The following is an 18,869-nucleotide window of genomic DNA, read 5'->3' as shown; positions in this document are numbered from 1 at the left end:
TTGCATGTTAGCATGCTTAAATGCGCATTAGCACTAAATGCAGAGAGGCTGGTGGGAATGTGATTTTGCAGATATTTGGACAGTCTGGACAAATTATTTCATGAAAAGTCAAAGGATTACCAATTCAGAGGGGGCTTTACAGCATACGATATAGTATGTGTGTTTTCCACATAGCTACTGAGTGGTCAGTTAGACTTCATAAATACGACTAGAGAATATTTAAACCAAAAGTCAAACTTGTTGACATGAGAATCTGTGCTCATATGCACAGCAGCCTCTGGTCAAGATAACTGATTAAGGACTCTTGTCGGTATTGTTTTGTCGTTCTTTTTGCAAGAGATCGGCATTAAGAAGAACAGTCAAATTGGGATTTCAGCAAAAAACTCATCTCGTCAGCATGTGCAGCTTGTGTGTGTGTGTGTGTGCAGTGTGTGTTTTTATAGATGGGGCCTGCTCTAGAAAAACTCTTTCGGCTCTCATGTCATGTGCCTTCGGGTTAAGCTATTGTCCTTTCTCAGAGAGTAATACACTATTTCACAGAATCACAGCAATTCCTCCAATCATTCACACAGTCACAGGGAACAAAGAACAAGAGCTTGAGATAACAAACTGAACACTGAGAGGACAGCTTCCTACTGGCCTGAGCTCTGGTCCTGTGGGCATTATTTGGTTTTAAAGGTGCTTTTCCCACAAATTTCTACCAGTGGGAGTCTGTTTAAAAGGCGCTTTGATTGTTGTTTGAGTGTAAGCTAACCCCAGGCTTTCTTTGACCCCTACAGACACATTTTAAGCTATCAGACTGTAGTCCTCAGTATTTTGGACAATGAGAGTCTGTCTCTTGTTACAGTCTAATACACACCTTGCCAAAAATGGCAGGGTGGCAGCCAGGAAACCATGATTTTCTAGAAAATTTGAAACCACTCCTTTGTTGTTTGTATCCCAAACTTTTACTCTTAGTCACTTTCATTCTTATTTTTCCCTGAAATTATATCAGAATGAAGATTGTCATTCAAACACACCAGATGATTTATGATTTATTAGATTAATTGGATTGTTGGGCTTGTGGTTCCACATGCATTACCCTTTGATGATATAACTGCAATGGTATTTGTTGAACTGGTACTTGAAAAGCAGAGGGAGGTCTCATCAAATTCCAGTGGCAGCATCCACAGCTGTACAGCTAAAACCTCTGCTATTCAGGAAATGCAACCAGTTTAACCACTACTCTTAAAAAAAAGGGCGCAGTAGATCAGCGTTGACAGTGTTCGTTTTTCCCCCTTTATGGAATGAAAATGTTGATTTACTGGATTCTTCTGTGTCATTGTTTGTGTACAGAAGAAAACATCTTATTTGGATCAAGAATGATCCCTCTACGAACTGATGTTCACACGTTCAATATGATTATTTGCACATTTTATTTATTGTGTACTTATATTTTGAGATTTTTAGCAACTAAATTTATTGATGTTTTAAGAGCTTGCGATTCACTTTTTTTTATGTGTTTTCAGGATGTGGTTTTTATGTAAGCCTGTATAGGTTTCTACTACATCTTTACATTTACTTTCTATATGTTTTAGCCCCATCCGTCTTTGTATTATGTGAAACAAATGAACTAAACTAAATGAGTAAAAGTATAAGTCGACAGAAATAGAAAAACTCAAGAACAGCTACTCCCAAAAATACTTACTTATTGTTACTTTGGTACTACATACTACTGGATGCAACCTAAAAGATGATATACAAACAATGAAGTTTGAAAGAAGCATGCCTTATTGCATCTTGCGTTGTGCTTAAATGAGTGTAATGGAACATTTGATTTAATTCATGAAAACAAGCCCAGCCCATATGGCACATGGGGCGTGGCCAGGACGGTCGGATAAGTATACAGAGCCGAACAGAAGAGCCCAGCGTAGTAGTGTGAGGGAAGCTGTCAGTGTGCCAGGAATATCTAAAGTCATTCTCACCACAATAACACGCGGTTTTGAAACGAATATTTACACACCTAGGGTAACTTTAACAGCGCGCTATGGCAGAGAAGATGGACATGGAGGGAGGGAAGGCAACCAACGGAGAGGCGCACCTCGACGAGCCGCTGGCGAACGGCACCAACAGCCCCAAGCAGGGCAACCAAGTGCCGCTGTCCGAGCGGGTCAAGAAGATAGTGATGGCGAACCTGCTGGTTATTCTCACAGTAGCCGGTGTTATCATCGGTGTTTTTATTGGACTTGCCGTGCGTAACGCGGAACTTACCAGGACCCAGGTCATCTACATCGGTTTCCCTGGCGAGCTGCTTATCCGGCTATTGAAGATGATCATTATCCCTCTGGTTGTGTGCAGTCTGGTATCCGGGGCGGCCAGCATCGACCCCAAAGCCCTGGGCAAACTTGGTGGCTGGGCCATGCTGTTTTTCCTCGTCACCACTTTAATTGCGTCCTCCATCGGGGTTATAATGGCTTACATCCTGACGCCAGGTTCTGGATCCATAGCCAAACCAAAGGTGCAGGGCTTGGATGACGATGTGCCTGCTGCTAAAGAAGTGATAGACTCATTCTTGGACTTGATCAGGTGAGTGAAATCATCCACACCATCCCAACCACCACCGAGCCCCAAAAAACTCTTTAAAAGTAGTTTAAAGATGACGTGTATGTATGATGTGAGCGCCTTTATGCGAACACAAGCTTAACTAGTTGGATGCCAAAGTTAGACATAAAACATAAAGCCCCCTTTTTGACTTTTTTTTTTTTTTTACGAAAGCCTAAAAGGAGTTAAGTCTTGCTGTAGCAGCCATTTTAGACCTGTCTTAATTTACCTTCAGCTAGGTGTACTGAAGTGCTGTAACGACAACACGCAGTTGCATCAGATCAGGCGTGTCGGTGTATTGCCCGCGAGGCAGAGCGCATGATGTCACAGCTTGTTGCAATACAACCATCACAGCCCTCTTTATTTACTTTTTTAGAAAAGCTACATTTGAATTACTCTTTATTTCACATTTTGTCCATATAACACGTGGAGTCTTTACTACACGTGCGGGACATTTCTCAGTGTGATGACTCTTCTTGCCCCCGGGACAGCCCTGTTTGTTTAAGTACAATCAGCACATCTCTGCCGCTTCTAATTTTCCTGTAACTGCGCTTTCTTATGACGTTAGAGGATGTTCACGTCATATGAGTTGATTCATACAGACTACAGGATGTACTACGTCCTAGGCCGTAGTTTTTTTTTGTCTAAGCTGACACGTGGTAAAGAAAAATGTAGTCAAACATCTTAATAATGTCACACAGCTGACACGTTTCATTTCAGTGTTTACCTTTTTGCACTTAGAGCTAAGGGTGTTTTTTTTTTCCACCTGACTGCTCTAGGTTTGTCTATTTGGGAACCAGTAGCTCACACTATGTCTTTTTTTATCCATGTCACACTCATGGGATGTTCATGAGACATGTGCCACCTCATCTGCTTGAGGAGTAAAGGGAAACAGGGTTTTCACACTGGGCAAAGAATTGACTCAGAAACTAAAATGGTCAGATGTGAATATCTTCCGACACTTTGCACAAGATACGTGGTTTTTCTGTTAGACACGTCCTGTGTTACCCAAAAACGCAAAGATGACTTGCTTATCCGAGCAGCAATTCAGTAGATTAGTGTATCATGAAGTTTAATTGTATAGCATTTTTGTACAAACTTTGCCACGCGTGACGATGTGAGCTGAAGTGGCGTGTTTCCCTGACAAAGAGACTGTATTTACTATCAACAAACTCCTTTGAGTTTATGGGTATAACTCTTCAGTAGTCCATTATCGGGTAAGACATGTGCTTTACGTCTGTTTACTAAGAGATATAAACTTGCGTCAGTGTTTCACATTAACAGAGAGTCACTGTTCACAGGAAATCTTTATATTCATGGTACCCTGTTGCATAATTTTCTGGTTACTTTGAGCATTCTTCGGAGCGTTTAGGGCTGCTCTCCATGAATTATGAAACTGTGTTCTAAAAAAGCCAGAGTTTTCCACCCTCTCTCCTCCTCCAGCACTTTGACCCAGCCCTGGAAACACCTCCAAAAACATGTCACGCTGTCCACAGTCAGATTAGACATGCAAGAGCAGCAGGGCAAAACCTACCCACTCACACATGATCATTTACCCTGCATGGTTATTTTTGTTTTTGTTTGTGCTTTGTTTTTTGATCAGAGGCCCATCACATGGCAGTATTGAAGTAGGAACACAGTGTTCTGGTTTACATGATGAGCTATTTGGCATTTTGTCTGGATCATGTTGTTTAATGGTGAGGATGAAAGAGAGAACTCATAATAAAAGGGCAGATTTACTTCTAGAATCAGCACAGCGGTGCAGTTTATTGTTAACTTGATGCTCCTGAATGCAGCATCTAGAATGTATGTTTGTCTAGATTTGTTTATTGTAGCTCGCTGCTGTTTGAAAAAAAAAACAAAAAACAGTAAAATAATGTTTATCTCATACAGGACAAATAGCCCCATGTGCATGTACACGCACACACACACACACACAATCCTAATAGGACACCAGGCATACCCTGTGCCTCTCATTAGAGCGAGCCCTCTCAGTTGGTGTCCTAGTTAGTTTTGATAACAAAGACAGTGTGGGACTTTGACTGAACAGCTGCTCATCAAAGCGTAAAACTGGCCCGCTCATTGTTCAAAGACACACTCGCTATTAAATACATATCCGTGGTTATCCACACAAAACACTAACAGACCACATGTTGGCATAGGGATGTATGCGATGGGTTAAACTCTAGCTGCAACCACTCCCACACATTTCTGTTGAAATTTCCTATCCGTCGCCTTTTTTGGTTTCTCTGTTTCACACTGTGGTTTACGTTCAAAAATGGCAGCTTTCAGTCATCACAGTTACTTGCGAATTATTACCCCATGTGGTGTTTCCCCTTAGTTACTGGAAAGTAGAGACAGAATGTACTAATAGCATGACACTAAGTAATTTCAAAAGAAATTCACATATTGCCTGTTTTTATCAGGTATTAGATAGCTCTGTAGACTGTATTTTATCATTTATTATCCTTCATTTTTAGCATTTTTGTTATTTTATTGATTCAAGCTCAACAAAGGGCAGATAATGGACTGTCAGGTTGGTTCTTGTCTCAGCTGAAATCAGGTCTTTCAAGTTTTTTTTAGCTTTCTGAAAACATTGTAAGAGTATATTCGGGTGGAGTTTTTTTCTTTTACATAGGCTGCTTTACCTTTCAGACCACTTACATTACATTTTAAAGAATTCCACATCAGTGTTGTTGGCAACAAAGTATTTTTGCAACAGTGTAGCAGGAATTAAACACATGGAAAAAGAGACTAGGTATTACACATGTGAACATTGGATCGACTGACTGAACTTCCCCATGTCATTGTACTTGTACTTAATCATGACCCACAGCATCCACCATCTGCCCTTACCGGTGTCCTGAGTCATGGCTGTTTGGTAAGGCTAAACATTTATTGTTCCGTGACCTGCGCGAGGTCTTATCTGCTTGTTGCTGAGACCTGGTGTAACAAGATTCTTGGCTTACGCCAAATCAAGTCACCTCAAACTTTCTTAAAAAGAAAGACACACCTTATGCTGTTGACCTTGCATGGACTGTTGTCGCACCACTTTATTCATTATCTTGGTTCTGCTTAAGTCAAGTTTATTTACGTCATCAAAACTCATACTTTTTTCAGAGGGGTTTAAAATCTGATTTTTGGATGCGATCTTACAGTACTGACTTGAGAAAAATGACTCCACCACGAAGTTGGTTTCAACATGAGCACTGTGAATGAATCACTGATCATCCTTTTGACATTTAATCACAGTTATAATTAACATTTTACTGCAGTTATGGTTTGCAGAAATCCACAGCTGTGTGTAATGAATGCAGCTCTGGCACCACTGATGAACGTCACGATGTGATAGTTGTTGAAACTGACTGAACTGAAATTTTTCTTTAGCATATCTCTCATTGACAGATGGAGGTACACAAGTATCAGTATGCAAACAAGCGTTTCTATATCTATTTATTGCTATTATGGGTGCACATTTGTCTTTGCACCCAGCGCATCTGTCTAAGTGAAACCTTTGTGTCTGTCAGTGAATGCCAGCAAGAGTGTACACGTGTATTTCATTCATCCATTTATTGTCCATAACTGCTTTTAAGGGTTGCGGGAGGGCTGAAGCCTATCCCAGCTGTCACTGGGCGAGAGGCAGGGTACACCCTGGACAGGTCACCAGACTATCGCAGGGCTTACATGTGTATTTTCATTTATGGAAGCTGGATTTTGTACCTGTTTAAAGAATTCAGAGGAAGTGGAAGTGAATCCTCTCAGGTTTCAGCTCTGCATTATCGACTCCATGTAAACTGATAGTCGATGGCAATGCACCATGCAAAACAATGTTGTGCTTCCTTCCCTTAACATCCTGGTTTTAAAATAGTCTTAAAACATGACTCAGGGGGACACAAAATGGATTAAAGGCCTGTGTCATTTGGGGGGTGATAGTATGTAAATCAGGCTCCAGTCTGAGCCTAATGAATTTTAGAACCGTTTCATTAATTGCTAATGATACTAAACTGACACATAATGCAATAGTGTCTCTCTCTTCTGTAGTCATACCAGTCAGTTGAGGAACAAAAGAGTAATACCAGTCCATTTGAATATTTAAATAAAGTCTCATAAGCCAAACAGCCTCTTTGTCACAGCTCTTTGCAGCACAACCAGCCTGTGATCCAGCTGCATGCAGTTTCATGCTGCCCCTTCTGTCACACGGTCACATGGTGTTTAATTCAGATGCATTGGTAAAGGGAATGTCTGGAAAGAGCTAATGAAGTTAATGCCTTATTAAACTCTAAATCCAGTACATATAGGAGTAATGGGGACACACAGGTTTCAGGAGTTCTTTAGAGATTTAATGTACAGCTGGACCTATGTACAAACACAACAGCTATTAGAAAGAAGGGGGGAGAAGGTAAATAGGGGGATTAATAGTTAAATTCTCTCAGCTATTTCCACGTGATCAATCTTGTGATTCCATCTGTCTAAGCTACCACTGACAACCGGAGGGTATAGCTAGCTGCTGTCTCTGCAACAAAAAAAAGAATTACCCTTTTTTGGGACTGCATTTTTTTGAGAAGGAAAGTAGTACTTTGCTTTGTATTTTTACTCGTCTGTGTGGTACGCAACTCAACAAAGGTCAGCTCATGGCTTTACAATGTGTTTGCCGTGTCAAAACTGTGTCTTTGGTCTGTCGTTTTGTATCAGTTGTCAGGTTTGCTTTATGCTGTTGTATGTGCAGAGGCCCAAACACTTCCTTTGTTTTGTGCTCTTCAGTTCCAAAAAAATGTAATTTCTCTCCTTCCAGTTATAACCATATTTTTTTCATTGGAAGGCCTCTGATACTCACTGAGGACAGGAGTTGAGTGTATTGTTGAATTTTTGTATTTTTGTCTCTCCACAGGAACATATTTCCCTCCAACCTGGTGTCTGCTGCTTTTCAGTCAGTAAGTACTGCAATTTGAATCTATAATTTTAGATAATTATAATCTGAAAATGTGTAAAAGAAATATTTATAGAGAGTAATAAACGAACTAACTGGGCAAACCTTTCTTTCCCATGCAGTATGCAACCAGCTACAAGCTGGTAACCAAGAATGGCACAGATGGAAATCCCAACATCACAGTGGAGAAGGTGAGCAAAGCGAATGGAGTAGCTTTCAACATAAAATACACAATAAATGCAGTAAGGATACACACTTGTAGCTGCTGTGAGTCTGTGTTTCCTGACTGTGTTTTTCAAATGTCTCCAGGTGCCCTTTGGAACAGACCAGGATGGCATGAATATTCTCGGTCTGGTGGTGTTTGCCATTGTGTTTGGTGTTGCTTTAAGGAAGCTGGGAGAGGAAGGAGAGATCCTCATCAAGTTTTTCAACTCCTTTAACGAGGCCACCATGGTGCTGGTCTCCTGGATCATGTGGTAAGAAAGGCCTGCATGTTTCTAGGTTAGGAGGGAAAGAAGGCAACCAGTAATCTGTAACCTATTTTAAATCAAAGTAGAGTTACTTATTACATTTGATTAATTTTGAGTGCTTTTCTAAAAAACAATGTTTTAAACAGGGCAATAAAGATGAAAAGACCTAAAAAATAGAAGTAACCCCTTTGTAATCACCAACATTTTTATTGGTAACTGTAATTTAATAACATTTTTTCTCAGTACCTGTAACTCATTATAATTACATTTATTTTGCAATTTAATGTCTATAACCAGTTCCTCACCAACACTGATTCAAAATTGGTAAATCATTCCTAATAACATTATTTTCATCTCAGTTGTTTGTGGCATTGCTTCAATATATGGAGAAAAAAAGTGCTATATAACATGTGTTACCGGAACCCATGTGTTCCTCCCCCAAAGTTATGAATTCATGAATATTTTGCTGGTCCATGGGCCGCCAGTTGACAATCGCTGTCCTACACACATGGCACACAGGAGAAGTTTTTTTCTTCTGCAACCTTCCTGCTAGATGCTACTAAATACTCCACACCAGAGCTTAGCATTGAGTACAAGAGCCTGTGCTTCACAAACATAATTATCTCACGATCTGTCCCATCACTTTCCTGAACTACTTGTCTCTCTACAGGTATGCCCCTCTTGGTATTATGTTCCTTGTAGCTGGCAAGATCGTTGAGATGGAGGATGTTGGTACACTATTTGCCAGTCTTGGAAAATATATAGCTTGCTGCATCATCGGCCATGCCATCCATGGCCTTCTCGTGCTGCCTGGCATTTACTTCATCATTACAAGGAAGAATCCGTACACCTTCCTCTGGGGGATATTCACAGCTCTGGCAACAGCCTTCGGTACAAGCTCCAGGTAATAAACTCACAGCTGCTCACCTCTCTGACTCTCCTGCACACACACCTGTTTGTTCTCTCTGGTTGTTAAATAATAAATACTGTGGTTTTCCTGTTCTGAAACACACTTACCTCTCCCTACAAACACCTGTGCATATTCCTTACACCTTCGCACCCTCACACATTCTTCTTCTTTCTTAGCTCTGCCACTCTGCCCCTGATGATGAAGTGTGTGGAGGAAAATAACGGCGTATCCAAGCACATCAGCCGTTTCATCCTGCCTATTGGAGCCACAGTCAACATGGACGGAGCTGCTCTCTTCCAGTGCGTGGCTGCAGTTTTCATTGCTCAGCTGAACAACTATCCCCTGAACTTCATCCAAATCATTACCATCCTGTAAGTCCTAAGGGCACCGAAACACATCCATAGTTACACAACTGGATTTAGTTCTGTGCTTGATTGTACAATTGCTTCACTTATCAGACACTGTAGTGCAAAAATAGTTGGTATACAATGAGACATAAAACTGAATGTGTGTGAATATGCTGTTTAAAATTGAATTTGCTTTATCGGTATCTCACTGTCTTCCCTCCTAATGTGTTAGTGTGACAGCTACAGCGTCCAGTGTCGGAGCAGCAGGTATACCTGCTGGTGGTGTGTTGACCCTCGCCATCATCCTGGAGGCAGTAGGACTGCCAACCAATGACATCTCTCTTATCTTGGCTGTTGACTGGCTTGTGTGAGTACAGAACTTTTGTTTGCTTTATAAACATGACAGCATGACAGCCAAGTATCCGTAAATGACGCGCTTTGGGTTGGGTACTGTTTACATTTGAACCAGTACTGGTACTGGAATTTGGTACTGGAACCCCGGGGTACCGTTTTAACTGTTCTGTAATAGTAAAAGTGTAAAGTTAAACAATCTGCAGTCACAAAGTGATTTTGCTCCTCTTTTCTATTCATACATTTGCCCTTCTGTCTGCATGTGTGTGTGTCTGACACCAGTGTCTCGTGACATCACCTGGACTTGAGCTTTTTGACTTGAAAATAATTGATACTTACCGCCCAAAAAGTATATAATTTGAAAAGTGTGTTCTTAAATACGTGAATGTTAATGCTATTTACTCCCAAGTCAACACTTAATTCCCCATATCCACTTTGTTGGAACCAATCTGACATCGTCCAGTCAAGTTTCAGGAGAACCCTGAAGAACTGACACATTAATTGAGTGCCAGTTGGAAAAAAAGTGATATCACAGATAATTTTGTTTGCATACAAAAACTATGCGGTGGTCAACAACGACAAAAAAACTGCGGTATGTGAAATGCCAAAAACTACAGAGACATAACGTCTTCCAACAACTTTGTTTCAACAAATAGATACACATCTTTAAAAACATTTATTATCATTGTAAGTTTAATAACATATTATTCTGTTGTTGAAATGGCATTACATTTGTTGTAGCTTCTGTAGAACCCGAAACGCAAAGTTCTCAATAATAGACTTGACTTAGGACTTGCCTTTCTTGACTTGGGACTTGAGTGCCAACACTTGAGACTTAATTGTGACTTGCAAAACAATGACTTCATCCCACCTCTGCCGCAAAGTGCTCTGAAGAGTTACGCAGGCGACTCTGTTTACTCGCCCAGCGTCAGGAAGCTCCGCATTGCCTCCTACTGTTTGAAGCCAGTGTTCTCACCTAGAAGAGCTCTTAGGTATCAGAATTTGGCACCAAATGATTTAATGTAATTGGTACTCTGTAGACGTGATTTGGTCGGTACCTTCAAGAGTACCAAGTTGCCCAACGCTGGCTATACTCCACGTAATCTCATCTTAATTTACTAAACTTATTATTATTGTTATTTTAAAACCCTAATATTAAAACTGTTGCCATCCATTCTGTCTTTCTTTAGTGACCGTACCTGCACAATACTGAATGTAGAGGGCGACGCCTTTGGAGCTGGGCTCTTGCAGCACTTTGTGGACCGCACATCCAAACGAGAAGATGGAGCAGAGCTGAGTGAGGTCAGGCTAGAGGGCGAGCCAGCACTTCCGGCTCCGGAGTACTCACCACTCATTGAGAAACAGGATGGGAGGGACAGTGCAGAAGCAGTAAAGAGGGCTCATTCCAATGAAAAGGAGTCTGTCATGTAATCCAGCTGCTGAATCATCAATGATGTTGACACTCTTGCAAAACTGAAAACTTAACGTCAGATACTATTTACAGTTTTTTTTTTCTATCTATTTGCGTCAGAAAAACAAAGTTTTCATATTCTCTATCTGGAATCCAATAGCTTTTTAAAAAAATGTTTGTTATTGTAACCTTTTTTTAAAATTTTCATTTTTCAGGTTTCGGTCTTCCCATACAGGAAAAGGATCATTTTTGTTGTGAAATGTATCATCACATGCTCAGTACGAACATACCTATATTTGATTTGTCAAATGTAAAGGAAAAAGCACAAACACTTGTTCTTTTTACAATTCTAGGGCGGTTATGGCTTTTATTAGTCTTTTAGTGTGTCTGTAGTTTTTCTTTGCCAATAGCTGTGTATGATGCCTTCCTCCTGGTGAGAAAAAGCAATAGTGCACAAATTTAATAATATCCTCAGTAGCACACTAAAGAAACGATATCCTTCTCACTGACGTCCCAGAGCTAAATGAAGGAACTTTTTTCTCTAGGACTAAAAGACATGCATAGGTACAGATCGACCTCTGAACATTTCTGCCTCATCTGATGGACATCAGTGCGATGGCGGGCAACACAACCTCAGGTTTAAATATGGCTTGAAGACTGTCCTTTAACTGTTCCTAAATATATTCTGAGACCAAAAATCACACGACTCGGCAAACAGGAAGGAGAACTCCTGATAACACTGAATGACAAATGTAATGTTTTTTTAAAGCAGTCTGTAAGAAGAAGGACGATTTGTTTGATGTTGTGTAAAGTGTTGTGTGACTCGATGTGATGTGTAAGTACCAAAAGTCCTTCCACAACAGGGGTAACTGGACACCAGCAGTAGATTGTTTATTCACTTTTAGGCCTGAACAACTTGAGCTAAAGTAAGCTTGTCTCCATTTAAACCTTTATGTTTCAGCTTTGACGACTGTAAACATGAAATGCTAGTTATAAACACACTAGCCCTCCTTGTATGCTTTTGTTGATGCCTCGAATAATTATTTGTTCAAGTAATATTTATTTCCCTAATCAAAATCCAAAGACTTTTTAGCCAATGTTATGACATTGACTCCTATTTTTTTTTTTTTTGCCAGTTTCTCGTCTTCTAATAATTGGTTGGTTATAGTTTTTTATAATGTATATTTTTTTCTTATTTTAAACAGACTGTGTGTAAGGTACTTCTGTTTCAGTGATTATTTTGGAGTTTTCGTTTGAACATTGGGCATTTAGGAAACTCGACAAGACTTGAGACTTTGGAGATTGTGCGGTATAGCAGTGATGAGATGGCTGAACCCTAGATTGGTACTGACGGTTATAGTGATACTATGCATCATATAGTTACTGATACAGTTGTACTATTGAATGTTTATCTCTTCCATCCATATCATCTTGAACAGTTTAAAGCACTACCAAATAACTGGGTGTACTCTACTAACGTTATATACAAAGATTCCCAAGTCTGTCTTCTATATCAGCTCCATTGTACTCATTTTTACGGTATTTCCCATAGTCGTCTATGAAATCACTGCAGGCCTGAGGCGTCATCTCTTTCTTTTTGTCATTAGTAGTTGCTAAAAAATGTTTTCACTTCATGCTTTTATGGTGGAAGATGTTATCATTCCTTTCACCATATGGATGTCAGTTTGGTTCAAGCAGAGTATGTTAGTAGTGAGTTTCTTACAATGGGGCTATGTTTCAAAACGTTCCTGGTTACAATCTGAATTTATTGTCTTTACAGTTTAAATAATAAACACCTTTTTTTTAAAAAAATATAATTTGGCTGTTGGTACGAATCATTGTTCAGTTTGTCTACATGAGAACTTCATAGTTACATTATGTTACACGGTGTGTCTACAGGTATCAGACAATTGAATGCTTTTTAATACATTTTCAAGATTTTCTAGACAATTCAACCAGACTTAAGACCAATTGTTCGACAAAAAGCATTGTTATCTTATTCAGGCATTGCAGGTAAGTATTAGGGTAAGTTTTAATTTGTCTTTTAATTTATTCTTTCATTTTAATGTGTTCTTTTACTCTGCCTTGATTGTGTTAAAATCTGTTATTATTGCTATTCCATGTTTGCTGTTTATATTCTTTGAATTGTATTTTCTCTTATTGGTATGGGTTGCTAGTTATTTTGTTTTTTTAGTAATTGTTTCTGCCTCTCTTTATTATTATCTTCTGCCTTCCTTCTGATATGTGTTTTTCCTCAGATCTCTCGTTTAATTCTACCTTAGATTTTGTCTGGTCTTAGTTCTGTGCTAATTTTTAGCTCTTATAGTCATGTTGCCTCTGCAAGAAATACTTCCTGCTTCTGCTATGCTTTGTTTGTCAAAGCACTTTGTAAACTCTGTTCTATATAAACCGTTATTATAAGTTATAATTATTTATAAACTAAATCTACCTACAGGTATAAATAAAGTTACCTTGTTATTATCAATATCAAGTATTTATATGTAGTCCTTTGCAGAGGCAGGTTATTCTGTAGATACATGATTATTAGTTAGTCTACTGTTTTAGGTTCAGTGGCAGGTTTAAAGTTTTTTAACATCAGGAATGTAGACTTTCACACAGAAGAGACTTATTTTGACAAAAACACATTTAAAAAAATGATAAATGTAATTAGATAAAATACTTCAAGATAATTAAGACTTCCAAAATTCAGATGTAAGACTTTAAGGCCTAATATTCAGACATTTTAAGACCTGCAGAAAACCCGTTACAGCATGTGACCTCCAAACGCCAAACTGTAGCAGCATGCAAGAGGAAGGACATGTTTAAAATGCACTGAGATCCTTTATGTGTTTGCATCTAAAAATAACCTCTCACTACAGAGCCATATATAAACGATGTTAGTTATCCAATGGTGAGCCAGAAGAATGTAGACACACCTTCAGGAGTACAATATCTGCAGCATTTACAGGTGATTGAAGGCTATTGTTAAACAGAGTAATTTCTTCTTGTGTAGTATATGGAAGCCCATGTGCTGCATTCCTGTTCATCTTGTCATAAAATCCCCCACCCCCTGGGCTCCTGCCATATGGCTGAGGAACTCCCACAATGCTGTTGACACAACTTAGTGCATAGGCTTAGAGGAGTTACAAGGCTGTAGCATAAATTGGCTTCTTGTGCCTCCTAGTGTTCAAAAAGAATAGCAACAAAAAGTGCACGTGTTCTGTATTTCCAATGGATTTGTCAACAATCCTCAAAACAAATTATTAGAATCATCATCTGTTACAGTGTCTTTATTTCACCTGTTCATGAATTGGAGTGATACACTGACACATCACACAAGTGACAACATTACAGGTAACATGTTGTACCCAGTGAATTTCGTGTGTTTTTATGTGCAACTTCTCTTCTTAAAATGTGTCTTTGAATAATCTGATGAACTGTAATTCCATTTCAGTTAATACATCATTTGTGCTCAGTAGCAACACACATCATTTAGCTTAAGGTTGATGTCAATTTACAGTTTTATATATATATATATACTTTTGTTTTTTCCTGAATTTAAAGGCATTATTTCATGTTCTTGATATGCCAGCAGGAACAGGATGAATGACAGTGTGTTTCTCATTTCACCTCATGGAAATGTGCTCACCACGCTACAGCTGCAAGGTACCAAATGGCATCGATATACAGTAACATCCATTCATACACAGTAAAACTGAAACAACAAACAAACAAAAAAACTTGTGCAAACCAATGCAACAGTCAAAAAATTCATGAAACACCTCTTCAGGCAAAATTACTTATTTAACACTGATAATTCTGTACAGACCCAAAAATCCTACTTAAGATCATGTCGCTTCTAACAAGAAACCATTAACATTTTAAAGTATTGATCAGTTTTATAGCAGTCATATTTATACTCTACTGTACAATAAATACAGATTTAGTACACCATGTAGTAAAATCAGTCTTTGACTCTCTCTCAGAAATCTGAATTGACATGACTTTTCTTGTGCTGTTTTCAGACACCTTTAAGTATTTTTTCCTTTGAACTCTGGGCAAATATGTTGATTTCTTATGATGTATGATAAGAAATATGATGAGTTCCTCGGGAACATGTCCAGAAAACTTGATTTCTAATTTTTGTGATTACGTTTTTTAAATTATGCTATGTTGTGTGCACTTTTTAAGGTCTTTTCCTTGTTTTCTTTTCTCTTTTTTTCTAATTTTCAGGTTTTTTTAATACTTGAACTAAATTCTTGCTAATTTTTGGGTCATTTCTTTTTAAGTTCCTGTTTGCCTTATTCCTATGTTTTTAAAAGAAATCAAGGCAATTTGCTCAGGTTTCACAGGGTTAAAATATGCTTGACGAAAAAGCAATAATTTATAGAAATAAATCTTTCAAGCATTCATGCCCCTTGCAAATAAAATGTCAATACTTTGACACAGGATAAAAAGGCAGTCCAATGTTAGACTTCACATCCAAATACTGACAACCAAGAAACTCTGACCAGGCATAAGATCACACTGGTGATATTGTGGTGACAGCCAATGCAGTCGTTTTGGCACCAAATTCCAGGCATCATCTTTTAGGCTCTTTTTGGAAAAAAAAAAAAAAAAAGAGTCTCTATCATCCCTCATAATTTGCTTCTGTCCAGCCTCTTTTTTGCAGGGTTGGGATACTGAGGGTTCTCAATAACACCCTCTCCAAACTTGAGCTCCAAGAAAGCTCGCTGGTTGTTGGGACTGTAAGCAGTGATGCCGGCGAAGGACATGGGCACCAGCGGCTGCAGGAAGTGTTCTGGGAACTCCACGTCTTGCTTGTGCTCTGTCCATGTGTCTTTGGTCATGACGCCATTGCGTGGATAGAACGGCCACAGGTCAACATGCAGGTGGTTGGCCTCGCTGTACTGGACTCTGTAGAAGTCTCCTTCCACTGCACGCTCCCAAACGTAGCCGTTAGCATCCACAAGAGAGCCTGAGTCCAAGTTCTTCAGGTGATCACAGTTGGGTACATCCTCCAGGTAGATGCCAAGGTCCACATCATAATCCCACGGGATGATGTCCTGATGGCGCACAGCGCCCAGAAGAGTCCCCCCCTCTAGCCAGTAGCGCACACCGGAGGTCTCCAGGATATTGATAACATACTTGGTGGTTTCCCTGAGAGCACGCAGACAGCAGGGAGGAGTCCAGCGATCCAGATAAAGGTAGTCTGGAGTGTCATCCTGCACCGTGCCAAAGCAGCGAGGCGTCTCTTTACTGCAGCCATACCACTGATCCTTCCCATCAGGCATTAGGAGACGCTTCAGTCCAAAGCTCCGCATGAGCTTCCCGGTGGCCTCCTTCAGCCGAGTGTCGGCCTTCCACTGGTTGTGAGCGGAGCTGAAGAGGGGTCGGTGGTTTGCAGCGAAACAAGGGCTCTCCAGCAGCTTGACCTTCCAGCCTCTCAAGGCTGTCTGGACAAAGAGCGAGGAGAAGAGGGGATGCCCCAGAGGGACAGAGAGGTTAAAAAGATCCTCTGTGCGAATGAGGACAACTGCGTCTCCTTGTAAAGCCGTACACACACTCCCGCTGCTCCCAGACGCAGCTGGTGAGTAGGTGGCTGTCCACTCTCTGAGGTTCACCCGCAAGTGGAGACACTGCACAGCAGATCGAGCCAGCACGGGCGCAGCTACCAGCCTCACAGGCCCCCCACCCTCACCTTCCAACTCCCTGATCAGCCTCTCGATCGCCCGAGGCTGCTCCAACTCCACCCCATCTGGCACCAGCAGCACAAACTCCGTCTGGACGTGAAACTCTGGCCTGTGAGCTTGAGGTGGCTGGTCAGGACTTGGGGAGAGCACTAGAAGGCGCGCTCCCTCTGGAAGCACCAAGGGAGGGTACGGAGAGGTGTCAGATACAGCCAGGAAGGGAAGCTCAGGTCTCTGGCGGAGGAAGGAATTAGCCACGTCCCCAACATAGTTCTCAAAGTTTTCAAATTCCCGAAGAAGGACAGTCACACGTGGGCCACGACTATGCCCCTCGGCTCCGACCACTCCAGGCTCACCTCCAGCTCCTACAAGTACCCCCAGGCCTCCCCCCAGACCAGAGGCTGGTAGGGCGGCCCTCCTTGTGCCCCTGCCCAGCTCCTTCCTTTTCTCCATCATTTGTTGCTGGGCCCGGGACACATAGTAGAGGATGAGGAGGTTCAGGATGATGGCACCAGTTAACAGGCCCTGGCAGAGACTGATCCGCATGGCAGCTGCTTACTTTCCAGTTTCTCTCACGAGAAGCTTTTAATTAAGAAATCCAGTAAGGATGTTAGGTCCCCATTGGCATAACAACACAAGCATAAGAGTTGAAGACAAACTGTGAGAGAGAGAGTGAGAGAAAAAAAAATGCAGTTTATACGTGCATAACAACTGTATGAAGATACTTGACTATACAATACGATCTCATGCTACTTTAACAGCAAGGTTTCCTTTAATTAATAAATGTGACTAGCTGCATTACCAATCAACAAAAACAAGTTGGTGAAATTCATGAACACAACTTACCTTAATTTGGATGCATCTGTTTTCTTCTTTACATTTGCAGCCAGTCACATCATGCATTAGCCGTGTCAGCCCAGTGACCTTGTTGTACTACATCTGGTTTTCATGGTGGTCCCTCTCAGCCAGCTGTGGTAGCACAGGAGCAAACCTGGCTGAATCGGTGTAGCAGCAAACACAGACATTAATCTGCATCGTTAGCTAATATTTGTGGGTTTGTGGCTGAAATCAAGTCTCCAACATTTTAAGAAGAAATGTAAAACTAAGCCCACACAGATCGCACCAGAATATGTCATTACTATGCAGTTAACACAAGCCCAAACATGAACCTTACTGCACGATCTTACCATTACGCTAAATCACGCTTGCCGTCTGTGTTGTCCGCAAACAACAGAAAGACTTCCGGCTCGAATACTTCAGAATAAAAGTGCCACCCTCAAAATTGTAACGAAAAAAACCCGATACATTAGCAAGCAAGCAAGCAAGCAAAGATTATTTATATAACGCTTTTAGCAGACGCCAGCCACAAAGTGATTCACAATCAAAATAAAATACAAATTAAAACAAATAAATCAAAAATAAAACCCAGATGAAATATACAGTGACAGCAGATAAAAAAACAGGATTAAAACACAACATGATACCCAAAGTCTGCCTGAACAGAAAGGCAGTACGAACATTAAATCAACTACATTTGAATCATTTTTTTTTTACATCAATCTCTGCCATTTAAAGAGAAAAAACCCAGCCATGCACCATACAATGTTGTGATTTTGAGAAATATCCGCTTATCTCTCTCACAAATTATTTGTGAAAAAAAAGTGAAAAAGCCCGAAATATATTAGAAATATGTAATAAGGTATTCGCAATTACATACGGCAAATCAAGACATAAAATGTGGATGTATGTAGTCCTTTATTTTATATTATCTTGTGTTCATTATGTAGAGCATTGTGTAAATATTCTATACATATCATATAAGCATACATATCTTTATTCCCATCTTGGTAAAACAAGACGATAAAGTTTACCACAAATTGTTTTTGGACAACTAAATCCAAGTTTGTTGTATGCAAGTCCAATTAATTATAGACCTACAGAAAAACGGAAATTTACTGTCTCCATACGGAGGAGCATAGGTGCAGACCACAGGTGACTCAATATTCACACATGTACATTTGTCCATAGTCCAACAAATAAAGTAGAAGAGAACTTTTACTTTGCTGAAATTAAAACTATTTCCACCATCAACTGATGAAGACAACTGCCCAAACTAGTGCAGAAAAATTCACCTGAATGCAGAAAATTACGTGATTGATGCTAAAAAGGAGGGGACACGCCCG

General features: G+C 40.2%; 2 protein-coding genes across 2 annotated transcripts; one reads left to right on the top strand and one right to left on the bottom strand.

Moving 5' to 3' along the window:
• Positions 1-1,893: 1,893 nt before the first annotated feature.
• slc1a5 (solute carrier family 1 member 5) lies at positions 1,894-12,013 on the top strand. Its single transcript, XM_042486299.1, has 8 exons — positions 1,894-2,565; positions 7,469-7,511; positions 7,630-7,698; positions 7,817-7,983; positions 8,648-8,881; positions 9,064-9,258; positions 9,467-9,601; positions 10,776-12,013. Exons 1-8 carry the CDS (start codon positions 2,027-2,029, stop codon positions 11,014-11,016), a joined length of 1,623 nt encoding a protein of 540 aa, XP_042342233.1. The 5' UTR covers positions 1,894-2,026; the 3' UTR covers positions 11,017-12,013.
• A 3,269-nt stretch (positions 12,014-15,282) lies between these two features.
• Positions 15,283-18,354, bottom strand: LOC121943563 (fukutin related protein). Its single transcript, XM_042487112.1, has 2 exons — positions 17,533-18,354; positions 15,283-17,344 (listed from the first exon to the last, which is right to left on the bottom strand). The coding sequence occupies exon 2, from the start codon at positions 17,230-17,232 to the stop codon at positions 15,634-15,636; it is 1,599 nt and encodes a 532-aa protein (XP_042343046.1). The 5' UTR covers positions 17,233-17,344; positions 17,533-18,354; the 3' UTR covers positions 15,283-15,633.
• Between the last annotated feature and the right edge of the window lie 515 nt (positions 18,355-18,869).

The sequence above is a fragment of the Plectropomus leopardus genome, chromosome 5, assembly GCF_008729295.1.
Source record: "Plectropomus leopardus isolate mb chromosome 5, YSFRI_Pleo_2.0, whole genome shotgun sequence".
NCBI lineage: Eukaryota > Metazoa > Chordata > Actinopteri > Perciformes > Serranidae > Plectropomus > Plectropomus leopardus.
The sequence above is the reverse complement of the archived record's forward strand: the minus strand, read 5'-3'. Positions and strand labels throughout refer to the sequence as shown.

Coding starts and splice junctions, on each gene's coding strand:
- LOC121943563 (XM_042487112.1), bottom strand. CDS start 17,232: ATGCGGATCAGTCTCTGCCAGGGCCTGTTAACTGGTGCCATCATCCTG.
- slc1a5 (XM_042486299.1), top strand. CDS start 2,027: ATGGCAGAGAAGATGGACATGGAGGGAGGGAAGGCAACCAACGGAGAG. Junction 7,699..7,816: donor CCAACATCACAGTGGAGAAG/GTGAGCAAAGCG, acceptor AAATGTCTCCAG/GTGCCCTTTGGAACAGACCA. Junction 7,984..8,647: donor CTGGTCTCCTGGATCATGTG/GTAAGAAAGGCC, acceptor GTCTCTCTACAG/GTATGCCCCTCTTGGTATTA.